Source organism: Anser brachyrhynchus (assembly GCF_964034855.1).
Source record: "Anser brachyrhynchus genome assembly, chromosome: 5".
NCBI lineage: Eukaryota > Metazoa > Chordata > Aves > Anseriformes > Anatidae > Anser > Anser brachyrhynchus.
Window position 1 is genome coordinate 31995880 of NC_137699.1, and position 19878 is coordinate 32015757.

Sequence of the window (19878 nt, forward strand, 5' to 3'; positions counted from 1 at the left end):
TATAAATTGTAATGTATTGCTGCTTCCTGGCTTATGTATCGCATTGCTTTGCCCTACTTCGATGTCTCTGGCAATGCATATCGCAGCTCTTCTCTATGTTATCTTCCATGAAGAAGTCCTTTTTGGCTACAGCTACTTGTCAGCATTAGTTTATGTTCTTGGCAGAGTATCCTTGTTTTATTTCCTGTGAATGAACTCAGGGACTTTGCTCCAATTTGTCACTGATCTAGCAGCTATGTGACTCCATCATTTAGATCAGGTAGGGGTTTAAAATATAGCAACCAAGAAACTAGTGGGGAATTATACAATGATTCCAAAATCTTGGAGTGAGGTTTCTGAATCCACTGCGGATCACTTGCCCCAATAAGGTGTACTTTCATTGCCATTCAAAATATAAATACAAAAAATTCAGTCATAAATCTGGATTGGAGAGCCCCTCCTTGTGGTATTTTTATAAATGGTTAAAGAACATATAACTGAAACAGTGTTATATGTGGGGGAGAGATCTAACCGAGCAATCTTTGAACAATACCAAAGCTGCACAGCTGCTACAGAGTGAACAATCTGTAAAGAAGTTTTTTCCAGGTAATTCATAGCCACTGCCCTCTGCTCCTTTGATTGCATCTCCTTTCACATCAAAAGCATGCCAGGCAAGAAATCTGAAGGTGTCCCTGTGCATACCCCAGCAATGTCCTCTGCTGTGCACTGCAATGTTAACTCAGCCAGTGATAAGTACTAGTGTATTGTGATTAGTGTTGTTTTGTGGCTGTGAATGACTGATTTACCCATCCATAAAATGGGAAAAAAGAGTCTTGATTCTCTTTGAGATCTCTGGATAAGATCAGTGAAATATCCTGCAACTTCTTGCTACCATGGACAGATTGTTTCTGGTAACTAAACTAGGTCACTCACAACTAGCTCATACTTATCAACACTGCCTTATTGTGTGTTGCACAACAGTGACTGAATCACTCAGTAATACCAGTCTCTGTTTACTATGTTAACGTGATGGTGGAAAGTGCCTTAACTTTCAAGCTAATAGCAAGGACAATTCATTGTGGAAGAACAGTGACAGGAACAGGTAGGGAAAAAAGGCTGAATTGAGACAACAGAGCAAGTTGCAAATTCTTTTACTGGAGCAACTTCACGGTATGAGATAAAAATACAGGTGGTTTTGATATATCTTGTAGAAGGTAGATGGTGAGGAAAGAATTGTTAAGCTATCTGGTTTGAAATGGTTGTTTCAGACCTTCCAGTCAGGTACGTTTATCACAGGCTGTATGTTGTATCCAATTACTTCAATATTGCGTACTGGAGACCCAGGTTTAGACAAGGGAGAAAGCATTACATAGCTACTTCATCTAATTTCTTGTTCTTGTTTCCAGGCCAAGGAGGAGCTAGAGGTTGAATTCAAACTGGAAGCCATGTAAGTGATAGGCTTTGTGTGTTTACTGTTTAAAGAATGCAAAAATCATTAAATGCTAAAACACAGAAACAGCACTAGAAGCCTCACTTTGTGGGATTTCTGTTAAAAAGTGCCAGATTTTTCTTCATTGCTGCAGCCTGCGCTGGAGTTAAACACCTGGCTGATCCCTCCTGACAGCTTGTTCTGTATGTAGCTGTTTTCAAAATGCATCTCCCAGCATAGTCTCTTCCATCCCCAACATCAGACTGTCTTTTGTGGGACATTTCAGAAGACTTTCCAAGTGCGTGTGCATAAGCTTGTGTGTGCATGCATGTCTATCAATCTTTTCATGCCTGTTTTTGTATCTGCACTGGACAGACTTCTGATGCTGAGCCATTCTGTTTAGGTTTCCTTTGTATCTCAGCCTCCTTTGATTTTTCCCTTGCAGCACTGTTTTGGTCCTACAAATTCTCTTTCTTCCCTTCTCGACACAGTGTCAATGTTTGATGCTCTGGTGCAGAGCTTTTCCTCCAGCATGATCTGATTTTTTTTTTTCCTGTAATTCATATCCTCTGTCCCTTTGATTGTATTTGCATACAAGCAAATACATAGAGCTGGCCTTCCCTACAGGGATATGCTGGTGTATTAACATGTTACCGATGAAATATATGTACTCCATATTCTAGTTACAGGAAGAATTTGACTGCCTAGCTGCAGTTTCCATTTTCATTTTTCATGAGATTGCTCTGCAGAAAAGTAGCCATGATGCAAATCACTCAGCTTTGGTACTGGGGCAAGTCCCTTCAGAGCAGTGCTCAATCCAAGCAAGTGTGGGAAGGAGCGTCTTGTGTGGTTGCTGGGGTTCCTCGGGCAGTCATCCTTCTAAATGGGGAAAAAGAGCAACACCATGGACAAAGATAAGTAGGCATAAGTTTGATCTAAAAATCCATGTTTTTCTTTTTCTTATCCAAGGTCTGGTCCTCATGAAATCATTGCTACCAATGGAGTCCTAGTGGTATGTCTTTTTCCTAAGAATTTTTCTGTAACTGTTTCCTTAATACAAAGGGTAAGGAAAGGTGGGGTTAGAGAAACTGTGAACTATAAGATACCCAGTATGCCAATTCTTTTCTCTTTCTATGCCAATTCTTTTCTGTATCCTATTGTTTTCTGTTTGTCCTGTATTTCAAGATCCCTCTCTGCCCTTCCTCTGGTATGAGTACTGCTTCAAAAATGTACTGCTCTTTATCAAAGCACAGTCATATGACTGTGAAGCCACTTGCTGATAACCTAACCAGCTGTTTTCCCCCATGGGAGATGAGTCATGCCTGGTGGGTAAGCTCAGCACTAAATAATTGACTTAGCATAATTAGATTGTGTGAAAGAGAAGCGAATGCCATAAAACAGAACAAACAAAAACAACAACAAACCAATCAAACAAAAAATCCACACCATTAATAGCAATGTTTTTTCAGAAAATGCTTTCTGTTACTGACTCTAGATCTCTCAGCACCACATCTTTTATTTATGGTTTTCCCCATGTGATCTTTTGTATGCATGCTAGTATCTTGAAAATGCTCCAGATTTTCTTCTTTGGTACTTTCCTCTTATTGTGCCAAATCATTTTCACTAGAGGATGCTCTACAAGTCTCTTCAAAGCTTTTCCCTCTTTTTAGTGGCTACTAGACAGAAGTCCAGAAAAGACAGGTGATTAGACACTTCAGGCAATTAGACTTTCCCAAAAGCCAACTGATTTATAGCTCTCAGTAACGGATGATCTTTCTCATTATTCTCTGTCTTTTACAGTGTCGTGAACTTTGTTGCTTGGAAGTTGAAGTGAATGAGAAGGAGCAGAAAAAATCAAGTAAGGTTATTACTTTAGTATCTATTTAACAATAACCACATGCCTGCTGATGAGAGGATGCCTCTGTCCTATAATGAATGATGAAACAAATCGTATTTGCATTATTCAGTGTGATTAACACCAGGCAAATCCATTAGGTTGCTATAATCCTCAGTGACTGCATCTCATACTCCCTTAGGTATATGCCAATAACGCCTATTAGAACTGACAAAGTTGATATCCTGGTTGTACCTACAAGGAAGAATATTCAGAGTCCTCTTTAAAAATAGTCCCAGCACTTTTTGCACTCCTTTCAGAATGTTTTCCATTAGACAAAGCTGTGGTCCAATCTCTACACCTCAGCTGTCTGCCTTTAATCAAGACAGCACAATTTACCAGTTAAATCGTACTGATATTTCTCATGTGCTTTGTTTGCTTTTTTAGAGAAAGAGCTTTCCCTTACTGTGAAAGGTTCCTTTGAAGGGACACAGGATATCATACTGGGCCCCGACGGAGTGGTCAGCCCATCAGGTCCCACCAAGTTCCACTACATCAAGTATGCAGAGCCAACGCTGGATGTCATGTTGCCAAAGAAGAGGCGCTACCACCCTGTATGTTGCAAATGGCCTTAATATTGAACTGGCCATGAGTCACACTCTAGGAGGTGGGAGGAGGCAAAGAGGGTAAACCCATGACTGTTTTGGTCCTAAAGCATGTTGTTTTCCCAGTGGACCTGTAGGTTCAGTACAGAAACAGGCTCCCCAGTGCTGATGCTCAATTCGCTGCCTATGGGAAGGAAAACGACAATTGCAGAGGTGAGCATCACTTCCAGGAACAAAAGGTCACTCAAGTAGAAATCATTCTTTCTGTGAGCCCCCATAATACTGTTCCACTGGAGTCCCTGTAGATATCTGCTTAGAAGGTTAGAAATATTCTGAATTTTTCTCAGACCTTGAACAAACAGGAGCTCTGTTTCTCTGGTTGTTTTCTCCATGGAAGCAGGTTGTCTGTCCTTTAGTCTCCATTATGTGCCATTAGCAGCAGATATAGCAACCTGCAAGAATGCCAGAAAATATGATGATTCCTTCACTTCACAGGATTTCTCCATGTTTACCCAAAGACTCACGCTTTTGCTTAGTGTCCAAATAAAAATTTGCCTCTTGGACACAAACTAGGAAACAGTCTATAAATATGCCTTCAGTAGACCATGTACTTCAAAGGACTGTATATAAAAAGTATAAAAAAAATTACATATAGTATCAGAATTTTAAATAATGTAGTTAGAATATTGCTCAAAATAATTGTGTATAATTTTGACTGAAATTAACACAAGAAAATATTAAGAAATAGAAATAAGAAATAGAATAAGAAATAGATCCTTGCTTATAAAATAATGTGTTTCCGCTAAGAAACACCTACATATATCCAGATTATGTGGGAAACTCTCATCCAAATACTAATTGTTAGGCTGCGAAGAAGTAGAACATCAGATTTTAGGGCCATAAAAACATCCCCTGAGAATGGAACACCTTTTGTCAGTTAATCAACAATATGAAGGTTGTAATAAGGATTTTAAGGCAGGGTGAAATCTTGGCAGTAGTGAGTACAGAACTGCAGTCTCTTCACTGCAGGACTAGGCAGGATGTCAAAGATCTGCTGTTTGTTACAGCATAAAGAATGGGAAGCACACAACAGTGGTATTTCAGGATGCTGCAAAAAGCTCTTGAATAACACAGGAAATGGGACCTACTACATGAGCATCATAATCCTTTGCACCAAGATTTTTAATGTTTTTTGTGGCCTGGAAGCATTTGGGATCTGTGGGTAAGAATGTTCCACTGAGGATAAATGAATGAGTATGGGAATATATGCAGAGATCTTAGGCATATAACTTTATCCTTGCCAGACATTGCTGGGGTCTAAATCAAGCTCTGACCCCAGGAGAGAAAGGAGAAAAAGTAAAAGGAAAAATAAAATAAAAATGTGCTGTTTATATTCTTGTTTTTCAGGAGAAAAGATTTGATTTGAATGTGAAAGCAGAAAGATGGTAAGGGATTTTCTGTTCCTAAAGGTTTGAGCTGTTGATTTTCACTTTGTTTTAACCACATGGAAAGGATACAAGCAGACATCCTCAGTGTGAAAACTAGAATGTACTTTTAAGAAAACATAAAACACACGTTCAGTATATAATATATAATTAGTCTTAGGAGGCTTTGACTTTCATAAATAAATGTTGATTAACATGTATTTATTTTAGCATTATTACTTAGTCTCTGACCACAGATTGTTTTTGATCAATTTCCGTCTCTCAAATTCAAAAAAAGAACAAAGTTCAATAAAACAAACAAAAACCAGAATGGAGAAGAGCAAATTTTAAACTTGATCAGAAATTATGAATAACAATAAATTATGAACATTCTTTTCCTAATTGTCAATATTCAGTAACAATGAACCTTGTATTCTGTAAAGTCCAGCTATTCAGTATATTGAGCAGAAACTAAGGTAAACAATAAGGCTAGTGATTTGACTTCTATAGACATGCTCATTAATACCCAGCAGTAAACATGAAGATGTTTCATTTTATCCATAGCCATATGTAACACACAGAAATGGGCAAGTTGGTCTTTTCACTTTGTGCCTGACTATGAAATAAAAGAGAAAAATAATTTAATTTTGAATTCAAAAAGAATTTCCTATCATTTCATCCAGAAAGGCAAATAGTCAATGACAACAAGAAAAACGGTGTTATTCCAGGACAGGAAAAAAAAATCCATCTATTTATTTCACATTCTGACAACTTTAAAAGTGTTTTGTTTATATCCTGATATCCAATAGAAACAAACTTTTGCAGCTCCACCTAACTCAGTTCTCTTTGTGTGTGCTCAACTTACAAATATAGTTGTAATCGTCTGGCTGATTTTATCTAAATCCGATGGAGGAAAAATCTCATAAATAAATTTCATTGCTAGTTTCAGTTAAATTATGGACTTAGCAGAAGAGAAAAGTTCTGTCACTGAAAGTAAAATCAAAATCCTGTTATTTTACAGTCTCTGTCCATGGCTAGCTGGCCAGCCAGAGAGTCCATAGGTAGCTCTGTCCTTGATACACTATGGCAGGTCTCTTGCCCATTGGTGAAGTCTTGTAGGACAGGAGTCAGATTAGTGAGCACAAGAGCACAAATGCACGGGGGAATATATTAAAACAGTGAGTTATTAGGAATGACTTATTAAATTTCAAATTTGATGCCAATAAAGCCTTCATCAGAAGAATATTGTGCTTTCTGATTTCTGAGTAAAGCTTGCCATGAAATACAGGTGGCAGCACTGACATGTGAGACGCCTTGTGCAAGTGCAGACAGATCAGAACAGCAGGGTTGAGATCCTGCCCCACTAAATTCGGTGACAAATCTCTATCCATCCAGTGGCTGGATGTCACCGAGGTCATCCTTCCAGAGATGGCAGGTCAGGGTTACCTGGCCACCTGCACCTCAGAGATAGATGTTTTTTTTTCTGCAGCCATGTTCACCGCTAGAGGGGGATGCATTCCCACTTGAGTTGCTCAAAATGGGACATTTCCTTCAAGTTGGAAATGCCAACATTTGAAAATTTGTCTTTATTTTAGATTTGGAATGAGAAAACATATGTTGGAATTGCCCATAAAAGTGGATATCAGTACACTCACTTTGGAACATTTGCACAGATTTTTGAAATATGTGGTCCTTTTAGTTTTAAAATATTCATTTAAATATTTGGTTTCATTTTAAATTGCTGTACCTTGTTTCTTCATTAGTTATTACTAATGGGATATAATGCTACTGGTTAAGCTTACTAATTGAAATATGTTTTCTTACTTTTAAAAATAGTGAGAATATTCTCTTTCTCCTGTCACATTGAATAACCCTGTGTAAAGGGAAGGGCACTGTAGAGAATCTTTGGTCTAAGTCCTAAGATTGGTATGTGTGTGTTAATATGTAAAATATATGTCTGTTTTTACCTTAGTAATTGCTCATGCCGCCAAGACCTGGACATGCGTTTTGGGTTTGACTTATGTTCAGACGAGATGGCTTTTCTGTGCAAAAGGAAGAAATATGTAGCAAGTGCCATGAAAAATGTTTTTCACCTACAACAGGATCTGCAGGATCATGAAGTATGGCGGGGGGGTGGGGGGGGGGGCAGGGAGGAGGATCTTGCATTGCTAGTGCCTTTGTGTTCCCTTCTAGATAAGTGGTCAGCAAAACGGGCTGCATGTGTCTGTTGTGTAGGGACCAGCTAGTGCATGCATCTTTTGCTTTTGCTGCCAAGTTCTGTTATTTTGAGAAACATTAGTTGCAGTAGTTGTATCCTATATGACTCCCAAATTTGAAATTTGACAGATCTGCAGTGCGTTCATCCCTTCCATCCTATTCTATAGCTGCCTTGGTTCAGAAATACTATGTGCATGTTAAATACATTGCATAGCAAAGATTTCTTCCATTGTTCAAATTTCATCATTTTGTGAGAGCTTAGGATAAGCATTTCCATTGAATGCATTTTATAATATCTTTTCTTGCAATTTTTAAATTCCTCAAAGTAAATATCCTGTATTTTAAAGGAACTTCATGATACTGATGAGTAACAACATTGATGAAGGTAGTTTAGCAACACTGTGTGAACTGGGTGTATTTCTTGGTGGGGCTGGCATGTGAATTTTTGAACAGCAGTAGTAGGTGCAAGATACAGAACAAAGTGGCAAAGGAATGGGAAATATAGAGAAAATATATCGTTGCCTCCACAGAAGGGTTTTCTCTTGTTCCCCTGGGTCCTTGCTTTCCCTAAACTAGAGATGGGCAAGAACCCAGGTTTAGGTTAATCTCTAATCCCATGTTTATCCAAAGGGAAGCAGCAGTAATAGTCATTGCCATTTTGGAGCCTTTCCTTCCTAAAAGGGACCTGCGCCGTGAGATCAGGACCCAGGCTGGATTCAGTGGCTGGACCCCATGTCAGTCCATTGAGTGCCATCAGTGTAAATGTCCCATCTTTCTCTGTCCAACAGGTCCCTGTTGTAGCTATCATCACGACAGGTGGTGGGCTGAAGTCAATGACAGGACTATACGGCAGTCTCATGGGACTCAAGAAATTAAATCTCCTGGACTGTGTAACATACATCAGTGGGCTGTCTGGCACCACGTGGTAAGGACAGCTTGTGCAGGACACTGGACCAAGCTTTTTGGGGTGATGCTCCTGCAGGGACCTACCATCACAGGGTTGCTGGAAACTGCCAAAGAGTCTGCTACAGAAAATCAGTACCTCCTCCAAAGATAAAAATAATGGTTCAGTCTTTTCTTATTTTAAAACAATTTTTAGGCCCTCAGATGATACAGAAACAAGAGACAGCTGCTGGTGTGAACTGATTTATGATTCTTGAAAACAAGCAAAAATAATTGTAATTTTCTGCCTAATTTATGCTTCATGTTTACATCTGGCAATTGTATTGCTAATGGTGCTGCCAAGTTTGTCGTTAAAAAATTCAAGAACATTAATAAGTGTGTGCCATATCTTTCAGGGCCATCTCTAAAACAATCATAGAAAATCTGAAGAGATCATTCTGCTGAATGGAACGGCAAAAATAAAGCAGTATGAACATAAATTAATACCTAAATGTAGATCTCTGTCTCTAAAAGCAAAAAAAAAAAAAAAGAATTCTTCTTTTTCTTCTTTTAGTTTTTGTTTTCTGTGTTGTTTTTCTCCAGGACTATGGCCAATTTATACAGAGATGCCTACTGGTCACAGAAGGACCTTGACTCGCATATTGTTGAAGCACAGAAACAAGCAACCAAATGCAAGATGGGCTGCTTTTCTATGGATCGCATGAAGTATTACAATAAGCAGCTATGTCAGCGGAAAGAAGAAGGATACAGGACATCATTTATAGATCTCTGGGGACTCATGATTGAATACTTACTAAATGATGGGGTATGATGTCTATCCCTTTTCTTAGAGAACAATGTTTTGTTTTATTTTATTTATTTTTTGCCTTTAATAAATAGAGAGAAAATTAGCCTGTCGGTTCAGAGGACATACCTCAAAACAGAGCGGAGTTGTCCATGTCAACAAATGCTCAAACTTTTTTATTTTCTTCAATAGTCTGCCTAAGGAGATATGCATCCTATATATCAATAAATTAGGTTGTGAATGCAGCCATTTGGAAAGTGCCATTAGACTCTGAATGGTGCTGAAATAAAATCGGAGGTGATCTCAGGCAGCCTGCCTGAAGTCCAGATTACACATACAGAAAGATTTTGAGATGTATTGTTTCCACCTCTCCTCACAAAACTGTTTTTCTTCAAAACCAGAAAGACCCCCACAAACTTTCAGAGCAGAGAGAAGCACTGTGTGATGGCCAGAACCCACTGCCCATCTATGTGTCAGTCTGCGTCCGGGACAACTACAGCACTCAGGATTTCAAAGGTAAGGATGATATTTCAGATCCCATGGGGTTAAAACTGGCAACATGATTCCTATGATTTGATTTGCTCTTCTCTGCTTGGTAGCACTTAGAGACAACAGCCCCGGTCTGTTTGCCAATGTCCAGTGATATTTTAAATATGAAGAAAGACAAGATAGTTATGACAAAGATTGGGAAAGCAGCTGATCTACTCCCAACTGAATCTTTTTCTTTGCTTGTTTTTATGTTTTTGTTTGTTTGTTTGTTTGGTGGGTTGTTTTTTGTTTGTTTGTTTGTTTGTTTGTTTTGAGGAGAAGAGGAGAAGAAAATCAGGTTAAATTTTCATGTTTAAGGTGAAAAAAATGACTCAGTTCTGAAGAAAAAGGAAATTATGGCCTATGATCTTTCTGTCCCAGACTTTGCTCGCGCTGCAGTTATATCAGACAATAGCACCTTACTTGTAGGGGACATCTGAGAAACTCAGTGACTAGTTCTGTCTTCCTTACTACAATACATAAAGAGCATAACTGGTCACTTAAAACAAAATCATTCTTGAAGAGCTGGGCACCTGTCTTAGTACATACCTAAATTATTCAAGGGAAAGAAATGCATCCTATTCTGTCAACTGTCTTGATAACTGTGGAGGTACTTTCACCTAGAGGTGGTATATGCAAGGGTATAGTGAAACCTGGATTGGTGCAAGCACGTGAGGTGTTTCAGAGCCGAAGTCTTGCCACGTGCCCCATATGTGCCCTGTCCCACTGGCACCACCATCACTGCCCAGACCACTCCTACCTCCTTGTGACTGAGGAAACCCCATTACCACCATGTCTGAGCTCAGCTGCCTGGTTTGGAAGGCGGTTGTTCATAAACAAGGCTTTGCAAAGACAGCAGAGCAAACAGAATTCAGGCTGGGTTTTGTCCTAGCAGCTTCATACCAAGCAGAGAGCCTGGAAGAGCTCACATTGTCCCTTTGTGGCTGTATTGCAGAGTGGGTAGAGTTCACCCCCTACGAGGTGGGGTTGCTGAAGTACGGTGCGTTCATCCCTGCAGAGAATTTTGGAAGTGAGTTCTTCATGGGACGCATGTTAAAAAAACTCCCTGAATCCCGGATCTGCTATCTTCAAGGTGATATATTGCATTGCCCTGGCACAGGGGCACTTGGGGGATGGAAATTGAAGATGGGGAGGAGTGTGTCCAATGCTGTTAACCAGATTGTGGACATTTCTGGTCAAACATGCAAACATTTCTGGTCAAACATGCAAAAACTGCTGCTGTGCTATCACCTGCTGGGAGATGGGGGTGTATTGTAGTTTATCCAAAAGACTACAGTAGAAGATCTCTCATCCTTTTTAAGTTTCTTATCACTCTCAAGGTATGCTTAATCTTTTAAACATTATCTTATAGATGGGATAGATGAAGCCCCTTAATTCTTCCATCGTAAGGAATGTTTCCCACTTCTTTTCTACTCTTCTGATTCCTCTCTGAATGCACTCCAATTTGTGAACGTTTTGACGCTGCAGGAAACATGCAGCTGTGCTTCCACCGTGAAGTATAACTTCAGTCCGATGTAGGGAATCCAATCTACTAAAGATGCAAGGTGTCTGGGGTTAAAAATGAAACCAGAAGCAAAAGGTGCCTGAATCCCTTTCATCAATGCCTGAGTTGTACTGATGGGTTGTATGAAAAAGCAATAAAGTTCCTTTGCTAAGGAATTAGGCTGGAGTAGTCAGAATCACAAACAAACCAACAGATGAATACAGAGCAGTGCGAGTTTGGTTTCAGTCATCTCTTCTTACACTCTTGCTGCTTATAAGCTCCTCAGTCTCAGCACACATGATGCGGTATTAAATAGCCAGCAGCTCCAGGGGATATTGTTAAAATACTACCTCTCAGGTTGGCCCTTTTTACCTGGGCTACTACTGGGAAATTCATTTGCCAAATACTGTGTATGTATGCATTACCCAAGCTCTTATTTTGCTCCTTGAATGAGTGGGTTTTGCTCCTTTGCCTCTCTCCCACTGTCATCTTCCTTTACTGTGCAGCAGAGCCATGCAGTAGATGAGGCACAGAACTGACAGCAGTATGAACTGAGGTCTTCAGTTAGAGATGATGCAGTAGAGAATTTAGATAAATTTAACAGCCCAAAAGTTTAGAAATATTTGAATTATGGCAAAAAAAGAAAAAAAAGGAATTCAGAAGATCAAAAGAGAAGGAAAAAGGCAGTTTCTTCTTAATTGTATCCTTATGTTCAGTAATTCCCTTTACAGGTATGTGGAGCAGTATATTTTCTGTGAACCTATTACAAATCTGGGGACTGTCCCACAGTTCAGAAGACTTCTGGAAGAGATGGACCCAGGACAGAATAGACGAAGTCGGTGAGAAATTTTTAGACCTTCCATTTGTGGTGCCTTAGTCTTTTTGATGTCTTTTGACATCATCCTTTCACCTAGTTTGAAGCCAGCAAACTGGATCCTACTACAAGAAAGCAACTTCCCCTCACATCGTAAAGCCTAAAAGGAAGAGAGTAATCAGGGAAATGCTGCTGTAATTATTAGACTTATGAAAATGCTACCGACTGAAAGTTTCTGTTTTTAAGAGGAAGCTTTACAGAGGTTACACATTTCACAGGAAATGTTTTGGCATTTCCCATTCTCACTCAGCCATACAGAACCAAGAATCGGTGGCAAAGAATAAAGTTATTTTACTGCTTGTGCAGGGAATAAGCCTGAATATCAATTGGCTAATCAATATTTCCTGAATTTAGATTTTATTACTCAGTACAGTAATTATTGCATTATTGCAGGATTCATCATAGAACAAAGATAAACGAGGCCCAGAGGGTATTTTCTGAAGCAATACAGAAACCATGGTTTTATTGCTAAATCATTTAACATGATGGCAGCTATAATTACAGACATCCTGAAAACAAAGAAATATATCTGTGCAGTGAGAAAAACTGCCGAGTCTCTCCTGCTGCACTGTCAGCCAACTGGTCTGGCAAAGTAGGCTGTGATTTCGAGAAACCACACCTAGTGCCATTTCTGCTTTTCACCCACATATGCTCCAATGTAGACACCTTGGAAACTTCCTGTAGTTTCTAAATATGAATGTATTTCTTAGGCTTTCCTGAAATGCTTTTATTCTCCTTGTTAAGCATATTCTCATGTAGCTGTGGGTGATTATCAGGTAGAAGCTGTCCACTGTTGATATAGACCCTGTGATACCCTTTTGTTGCCCTTCTGAGTGAGTGGGGTATATGCTTAAGCCCCATTTTCTCCATTTCTCTGTTTCATGGTACCTTCCTATGTGGATGTGCAACCTTCCTTCTGACTGGAAATTCTCTGAATTGCTTAGTTCCCTTAAAGTGTCTGTTTTCCAGAACAAAAAACGGCTTTTGATTAATTGTCTTTAGCCCAAAATTCAAGACCATCTGCAGAGCTTTGTCCAGCAGCCACTCTTCTGCTCCAGAATAGTTTTTGTGTTAGTGAGCCATCTCAGAAGAAACTCTGAGATCTATTACACACCAGGCCAACCAGAGGTGAAAATGAATTAATTAATCATTCATCAGTGTTTCTCTCCTGCTCTAGATGAAGACCCAGTATTGCCTACAAGGCCCCATGAACTAAGGACTCGCATGTACACTCCTCCTGGGCCCCTCTCCAGTGCTCTTCGGGGTGCTTTAACCGACCGCTTCTCAGTTGCCCAGCATCACAATTTCCTGAGGGGCTATCAGCTGCATAACAACTACCTTGAGAATGAGCACTTCTGCCGATGGAAAGGTAATAGGAACGCATATTTAGGAGGTATCAAAATCCAGGTGATTTTTGGGGTGGAATTTAAGAAAGAAACCTATCAGACTTGGGAGGGGGAAAAAAAAAAAAAAACCTCTCTTTCAAAAGTGCCTGGTTTTTTTTGTTTTTGTTTTTGTTTGTTTTCTGAATGGAGAGAAAAGACTAAGAGTTGCCAGATATATAAGTCTGTTTTTAAATATAAGTGTGTGTTTATGCGGTTTAGCTGAGATGTCTGTGGCCCAGACTGAGTGGGCAGACTTGCTGCTGACAGAACCAAATTTAAGGTAGAAAAGAGCAAAGAGAACACGGGAGACATCTTAATTCAGCAAGGCTGTGCCTCTATCTTCAGATGCAACTGGAATATCACAGAATATATGATGTAGGAGAGAAAGCTTGAAAGGAGTGAGGCTTTGTAGTCCAAAGGACAGTGGAACAGGGGGAAGCATAAACCTATACGTAAAAAAGGACAAGGATATTTTGTACTTCATATCAGTGATGGATAAAACATGAAACAATGTTTGAAATGAAGCTAGAAAGATTTAGTATAAAGGTTAGATATAGTTTATGGATGCTACTGAGTATGGCAAATTACTGGAATAGCTTGGTTGGAAGCTCAATATAGAAGATTTTTAAGAACAGTAATTTGGGTGGCGTTTTGAAGTCCCTCCCATGCCTATATGACATTCCTGTATTATGACAATGAAATTAAACCAGGTCTGTGAGATGGTCAGATCCACCTTGCATTTTTTCTCTGTCAAAATACCAACATATCATTTCTTATTTTCCTTTTAGACACCGTGTTAGACTCACGTCCTAACCAGCTGATGCAAAATCCCCATCACCTGGGTATGATAGACGCTGGATTTTTCATCAACACCAGCAGTCCACCACTTTTAAGGCCACAGAGGGAAGTGGATGTCATCATATATTTAAGTTATACTACTGGATCACATACATCGGTGAGGAGGATCTTGTTACAGTGTGTTGTCTCTCTTTTTGCTTTCCTGTAGCACATAAAAATACTAGTTATTTCAGTTGCCTAGTTTTTAATTACTGTATCCCCTTCTTTAAATGCTAGAGGAGGTTATTGATTTCTTCTTCAAGGGAAGGAGAAATTAATCTGCTAAATTGTCTAAATCCTCATTTCAGAATCTCTGATGTCAGTCACTCCTTTGAATACATCCCCCTTCAGATTATCTTGCTATTAGCACCCATGGCTTAGAAACACCAGAGGAGGACTTTTTGATGGAACTGTTCTGTCAGGGTTATGTTTTTGACTGTAATAATTATCTTTCCTATTTGTTCCTGCTTCTCCTGGAATCTCCCTCGCTGACTTATGAACATATTGAATTATTCAAGAGGACATCAGCACAGTCTCTTCCAGAATGATGGGAAGAGCCTCTAAAGATTTATGCTCTATTGGGCAGATTTCCAGATCCTGCACAGGAATATGCGTAAAAATAAGGAGCGATTTCTTTTAACTTAAAATAGAATACAAAAGGGGCTAAGTGGATAGTCAAGGGCAGATGTTATTTCTGGGCTGGGAAATAAGATGCTACTAGGAAAATTCAATTACAAACATCTTCCTGCAGAAATTCCAGTTTCATAGAGGTAAAACTAATTAGCTGTCTAAAAAGCCTTCCAGAAAAAGAGTTTGGGTCTTTACACCTCAGTAACTGAGTTTAGTTAGAAATTTAGTAATAAGCATCTTGGCCTGCTGAGCTGAAAAGGCACATTATAGCCTAGTACTTCAGAATTTCTCAGTAAAACACTGATCTAAAGGAACACTGCTTTAATGCCTGCACAGACACTGATATAATTGCACATTCAATCTTTATTATCTCCTGGCTTCTAAGCATGTAGTAAGATACCTTAAATGTTTTCTTGCTGTGGTTTATTTTTCTGATTAATTCTATGCAATGGACTGTTTCACTTGCTAACACTACATGATTTACCCTAAGCTTCTAACTGCTTATGTTTTTACAAAGCAGCATCCTGCATGAATTCTCTAACTCTGAAATTGTGTTTACAGCTTGTGATTAGTATTTTGGTTACAGTATGTGGTATTTCTGTGTATAGCAGCCCTTCATAAGAAGGAACCCACTCTATGGATTTAAATCTCTAAACCTTAATGGTAGATAACCAGTTTAGGACTTTAGGACTGCCAAGTTGAATTTTAATGCTGATCATGTCTGTGGTACACTAGTCTCTAGATAAGGCATGCAAATACTACTCGGAGCAGAAAATCCCATTCCCCAAAATTTCTTTGAGTGATGAAGATAAGAAAAATCTAAAGGAGTGCTACATCTTCCAAGATTCAGATTCGCCAGGATGTCCCATTGTGATTTTTCTTCCACTTGTGAATGATACTTTCCGAGAGTACAAAGCACCTGGTAAGTTAAAAGTGGTGGCAAAATATCAAATAAAAGACAACACTACCCACTTCCCTGACTCAGAAAGAGCCTTATTTCCCTGCTGCTGGCTGTCTTTGCTGGCTGGTTTCATCAGGGAGTGCTTTAGCTAATTAGATTTTCTTTCTCTATTCCAGTCAAAGTTGCTATGTCATTCATGTCATCTTTGTGGCCCTAAAAGGTTAGACACAGCCCTTGTCTTCTGCATGGTGTTTACCTTCACGTCACTCCCATTTGTAACAAAGTGTTGCTAGCTATTTATAAGAAAAAATCATGGGAGAAGTATATCCCCCTGCATTTGTTCTGTGTTGTCCAGGGATTTAATTCTACTTTTGAGGATGCACATTGCCACTTGTGAATGGTGTGGCAGCAAGAACCTGGCTTTCAGGGTCAAATCCTGCAATGTCAAGATCAGTCTCTTCCCAATGTTATCCCTCACTTTTCCCTTCTGCCCTCATTGCTTCATGCACACAATGTGCCTTTGACTAGTAGTGGCCTTAAATGACTGAATTATTGGAGCATTTAAACCCAGTGACTTCTCTCCTGGAGGAAAGCCCCCCTCTTGGGGCTGCTGTGGACAGCTTGTCATTGACAGAGATGCACACCGTGCTACAGCAACAACTTCTGTTTTTCTCCAGGTGTCAAGCGCTGTTGCTCAGAGATGGAGGGAGGACAACTCGATCTGACCAGTCGCTGTTCCCCCTACTGCATGTTCTCGGTCAGATATACTGATGAGAATTACCGCCGGCTGCTGAACCTCAGTGAATACAATATCCTGAATAACTCTCAGATGATTATGCAGGCCTTGCAAACAGCAATGCAAAGAAGGCAAAACATGTGCTAATCACACATCTGATTGCCTATGTCTTCTTGGAGGAGTTTTACATGCTCTAGCACACATGAAGAACATAGCTTTTTGAACACTGGCCATTCTGCGCTACAGAAAGAAACTACCCCAGGTGGCTTAGTGTTTATTTTATTTTATTTTCATTCCCATGAAGTGGCTTCTTTAGGCAAAGACGTTGCCTGGAAAATCTTTACATGTTTTGTTCCCTAAATTAAGGTTGTCTGTAGAACACTCTTTACCTAAAATCCTTGTTATATTTTTAAAAATAGTCTTATTTTAAGCCTAATTTATTATATGACATATAAAAAAAACATTTTCTAACACCAAAGTGCTACAGTAATACAACCCAACTAACAAACTGACAGGCCACAAGAAGGGGGTATGGGTATGAATGTCTGCTCCCTACAACTTTTCTTCATGGAACACAACATGCATCCCAACCTGGAAGAATGAAGAAAACCTGAGGCACGACTGGAAGCTGGAATCAGATCCCTGAGTTGACTCTATTTTGCAAGTGTACTGAAGAGCAGCTAAAGAGGTTGGAAATGTAATAGGGACAAGTGTGTGCACACGGCCAGCCCTGTGAATCACATCCATCTCCAGAGCAATCTTGGACTGCGAATGCACCACACATAGATTGGAAGGAGCAGTGTAGGAGGAAGTATTGTAGGAGTTTTCTTTTTCTTTTTCTTTTTCTTTTTTTTTCATTGCAAGATATCATTTGGGAACATCAGAATTTCCTTTGAATTTATGTCAGTTTTGATTGTGTTGATATAAAAAAGTCAAAATTTTATTTTGAATCTTTCAAAATAAAAAAAAAAAATGGGATTTTTTTCCCAATTGAGTTAGTTCTCATATTGAACTTCTTTTCTTAAATGAAAAAGAAATGTGTGCTTGAAATGAATATATTTAACTTCCACTAGAGCATAAAAAAACTTTGTTACGTAACTCAGTGGAATTTGTTTAAACAGTTTGGGACATACCTTTCTTCATATTCCCTTTTATGGAAAGTGTCTTTTCTGAACTCTTGAAAGTGCTAAGGATGAGCTGTAAAAATTATATATCTGTAACAACCATTGCATTCCAGGAGCAAGTCAAATTGAAAATACACATTTATATTAATAAATTCTGTGTCTTGATGACAACTGATAAATTTTGGGGAACTGGGGAAAAAAGTCTATTCAGTGAGAAAATCTATCAGAAAATCTATCTAAACAAGTTACCTAGATGTCATAATCTGAGGCTGAAATAAACCAGGGAAAAATGCTTGGGTAAGTTGAAACATTTCATATTAATATTTTCCATAACATCTCTGTTTTGAAACAGAAGTTCTTTTTAATAGATTGCCTACCTCGTAAGCCCAGGGTACCCAACCTGAAAATAACAAGCTTCATTTATAATCAAATAAGGTGTTTCTCTTGGTGCAAAATGACTCTCTGAGGATTCCCATTTTGGCAAGGAAACTTATTAAGTCAAACTTATCTTTAAAAATGGGTTCAAAAATGACTTTTTCCAATGCTTTTCTCATTTAGGATGTCAAACAAAACTATTTTTTGTGCATCTGTAGTGTGATATTGCAAGCCTATAAATCAGAGTGTAAATATGAATATTTAAAACCCTTTGAGTTTTGAACTAATATAAACTTATGCCAGGTTTTTTTGTTCTATTCTAGTTTCATGGGTCATAATCTGAAATATGGTGCTATATGTTCTGCATATAACCCTGGGAATTGCCTCCATTGGAACCTGAAGTCCCTGGTGTGAAAAAAATAAATACAAGTTTTGGCCATAATCTCATGTCACCTCCAGCTCTTAGGAAATGTTAGTTACATGCAAAAATGTTGTGTATATAATATTGGACAATAAAGGCTTGTTTGCAAAACAAAATTCTGCCTTGCTCCACATATTCAGGCATTTTAGTAATATGCTTCAGGTTCACAATGAGTTCCTTGTTCCAGGAAAGCAAAATTGTTTTTAGCAAAGAGCATCAGAGTGTCCCAAATACTTGCCGTGAGCATTGTGAGCAAAGGTATGTCTCAGAGACGAATGCAGGAGTACAAAGAGAGCCATGTCCCTCCCTCCTGCAAGAGCTGTCTCTGATGTGGAACTGCAAATGCTATTTGTAAAAATGGAGGAGTGATTGCACCTTCCCCAAATGTCCTACCAGGCAGCCCCAGTCTTGTGTCACCTCAGTTGACGCGCTTTCTGCTGGACACTCCAGTGGTTTTAGGACTACATGGTGCTCCACCAGGCTTCTCCTATTTGGTGTGTCTCATTTTCTAGGGGAAAGTGGGATGGCAGAGCCCTGCTGTCAGGGCCTCTGAGAGTTTTTTGGCCATTGGCACTGTGGAAGTGACATATTCAGAGCCCCAGTCCTGGTTTATAGCTTAGCTCTCCAGGGAGGTGTCATAAGAGGGTATTGACTTTAACTGTGGCTGAAAGATGCTGATGTTGCCAAGGGTTTTCTATGATCTAATGAAAAATGCATTTCATCAAGCTACCTAATTGCAACTGGCATAGAGAGGAAACACGCCAGGTAGGTAGACACAATCCTTCACTGTGTTGTGAAACAACATAGCCTATAGCAAAAATTTATTCTACCGAGGTGACTGTGATGACTGGTGATATTTGCATGGGAATGTGCAGAGGAATTGTGTTGGCTAGTAACAATATTTAACAAGTAAGCCCAGGAATGCTCAGGAAATAGTTAACTTTTTGCTCATAGGTAATACACCAGGAGAACAGGGATGCCAAAGGATTCCCTTACCCCAGTGATTTTTCTCTGCTCTAACCTGCTGAAGATACAACAGCCTTTGATGCTCCTTTTAATCCCTTTCCAGTGAGCTGGGAGCCCTGCTCATAACATAGGGGTTAGCTGGGTGCTAGCAGAGGCCAACACAGGTGTCCCACTGCAGTGGTGGTTTTGTGAAGGAGCCCAGGAGCCCTCCCATTGGTGTTGCAGAAGGCAGTGGGTGGACAGTGCTGAGTTGTGCCTCTGGCTGGCAGGGTTTATTGGGTCAGTCACAGGAGCCAGGTTACAGCCAGAGTCAGTCTGAGCTGGAAAGCAGCATAGAAGTATTTACGGGGTGGAGCTAGGCTAAGGAAAATCATGGCTTCAGGACTCTTCGTCTAAACAGAAGTAATAATAACAAGCCATAG

General features: G+C 39.5%; 1 protein-coding gene across 7 annotated transcripts in view; it reads left to right on the forward strand.

Annotated features, from left to right (window-relative positions):
- The window catches only part of LOC308196173 (cytosolic phospholipase A2 epsilon-like), a 36968-nt gene extending 18329 nt beyond the window's left edge, over positions 1-18639 (forward strand). For 4 of the 7 annotated variants that reach the window (XM_080594836.1, XM_080594835.1, XM_080594838.1 and 1 more), the window contains 16 exons: positions 1386-1426; positions 2378-2420; positions 3209-3266; positions 3690-3856; positions 3974-4060; positions 5255-5292; positions 7244-7391; positions 8277-8413; positions 8974-9196; positions 9577-9691; positions 10659-10796; positions 11939-12046; positions 13259-13450; positions 14255-14421; positions 15669-15855; positions 16512-17873. In XM_080594836.1, the coding sequence (XP_080450962.1) occupies positions 1386-1426; positions 2378-2420; positions 3209-3266; positions 3690-3856; positions 3974-4060; positions 5255-5292; positions 7244-7391; positions 8277-8413; positions 8974-9196; positions 9577-9691; positions 10659-10796; positions 11939-12046; positions 13259-13450; positions 14255-14421; positions 15669-15855; positions 16512-16717 (2055 nt within the window). In that variant the 3' untranslated portion in view covers positions 16718-17873. Of the gene's footprint in view, positions 1-1385; positions 1427-2377; positions 2421-3208; positions 3267-3689; positions 3857-3973; positions 4061-5254; positions 5293-7243; positions 7392-8276; positions 8414-8973; positions 9197-9576; positions 9692-10658; positions 10797-11938; positions 12047-13258; positions 13451-14254; positions 14422-15668; positions 15856-16010; positions 16055-16511; positions 17874-18392 lie in introns of those variants that run through there. The other 3 variants (XM_080594837.1, XM_080594841.1, XM_080594840.1) reach the window with 3 other exon arrangements.
- The last annotated feature ends 1239 nt before the right edge of the window (positions 18640-19878 follow it).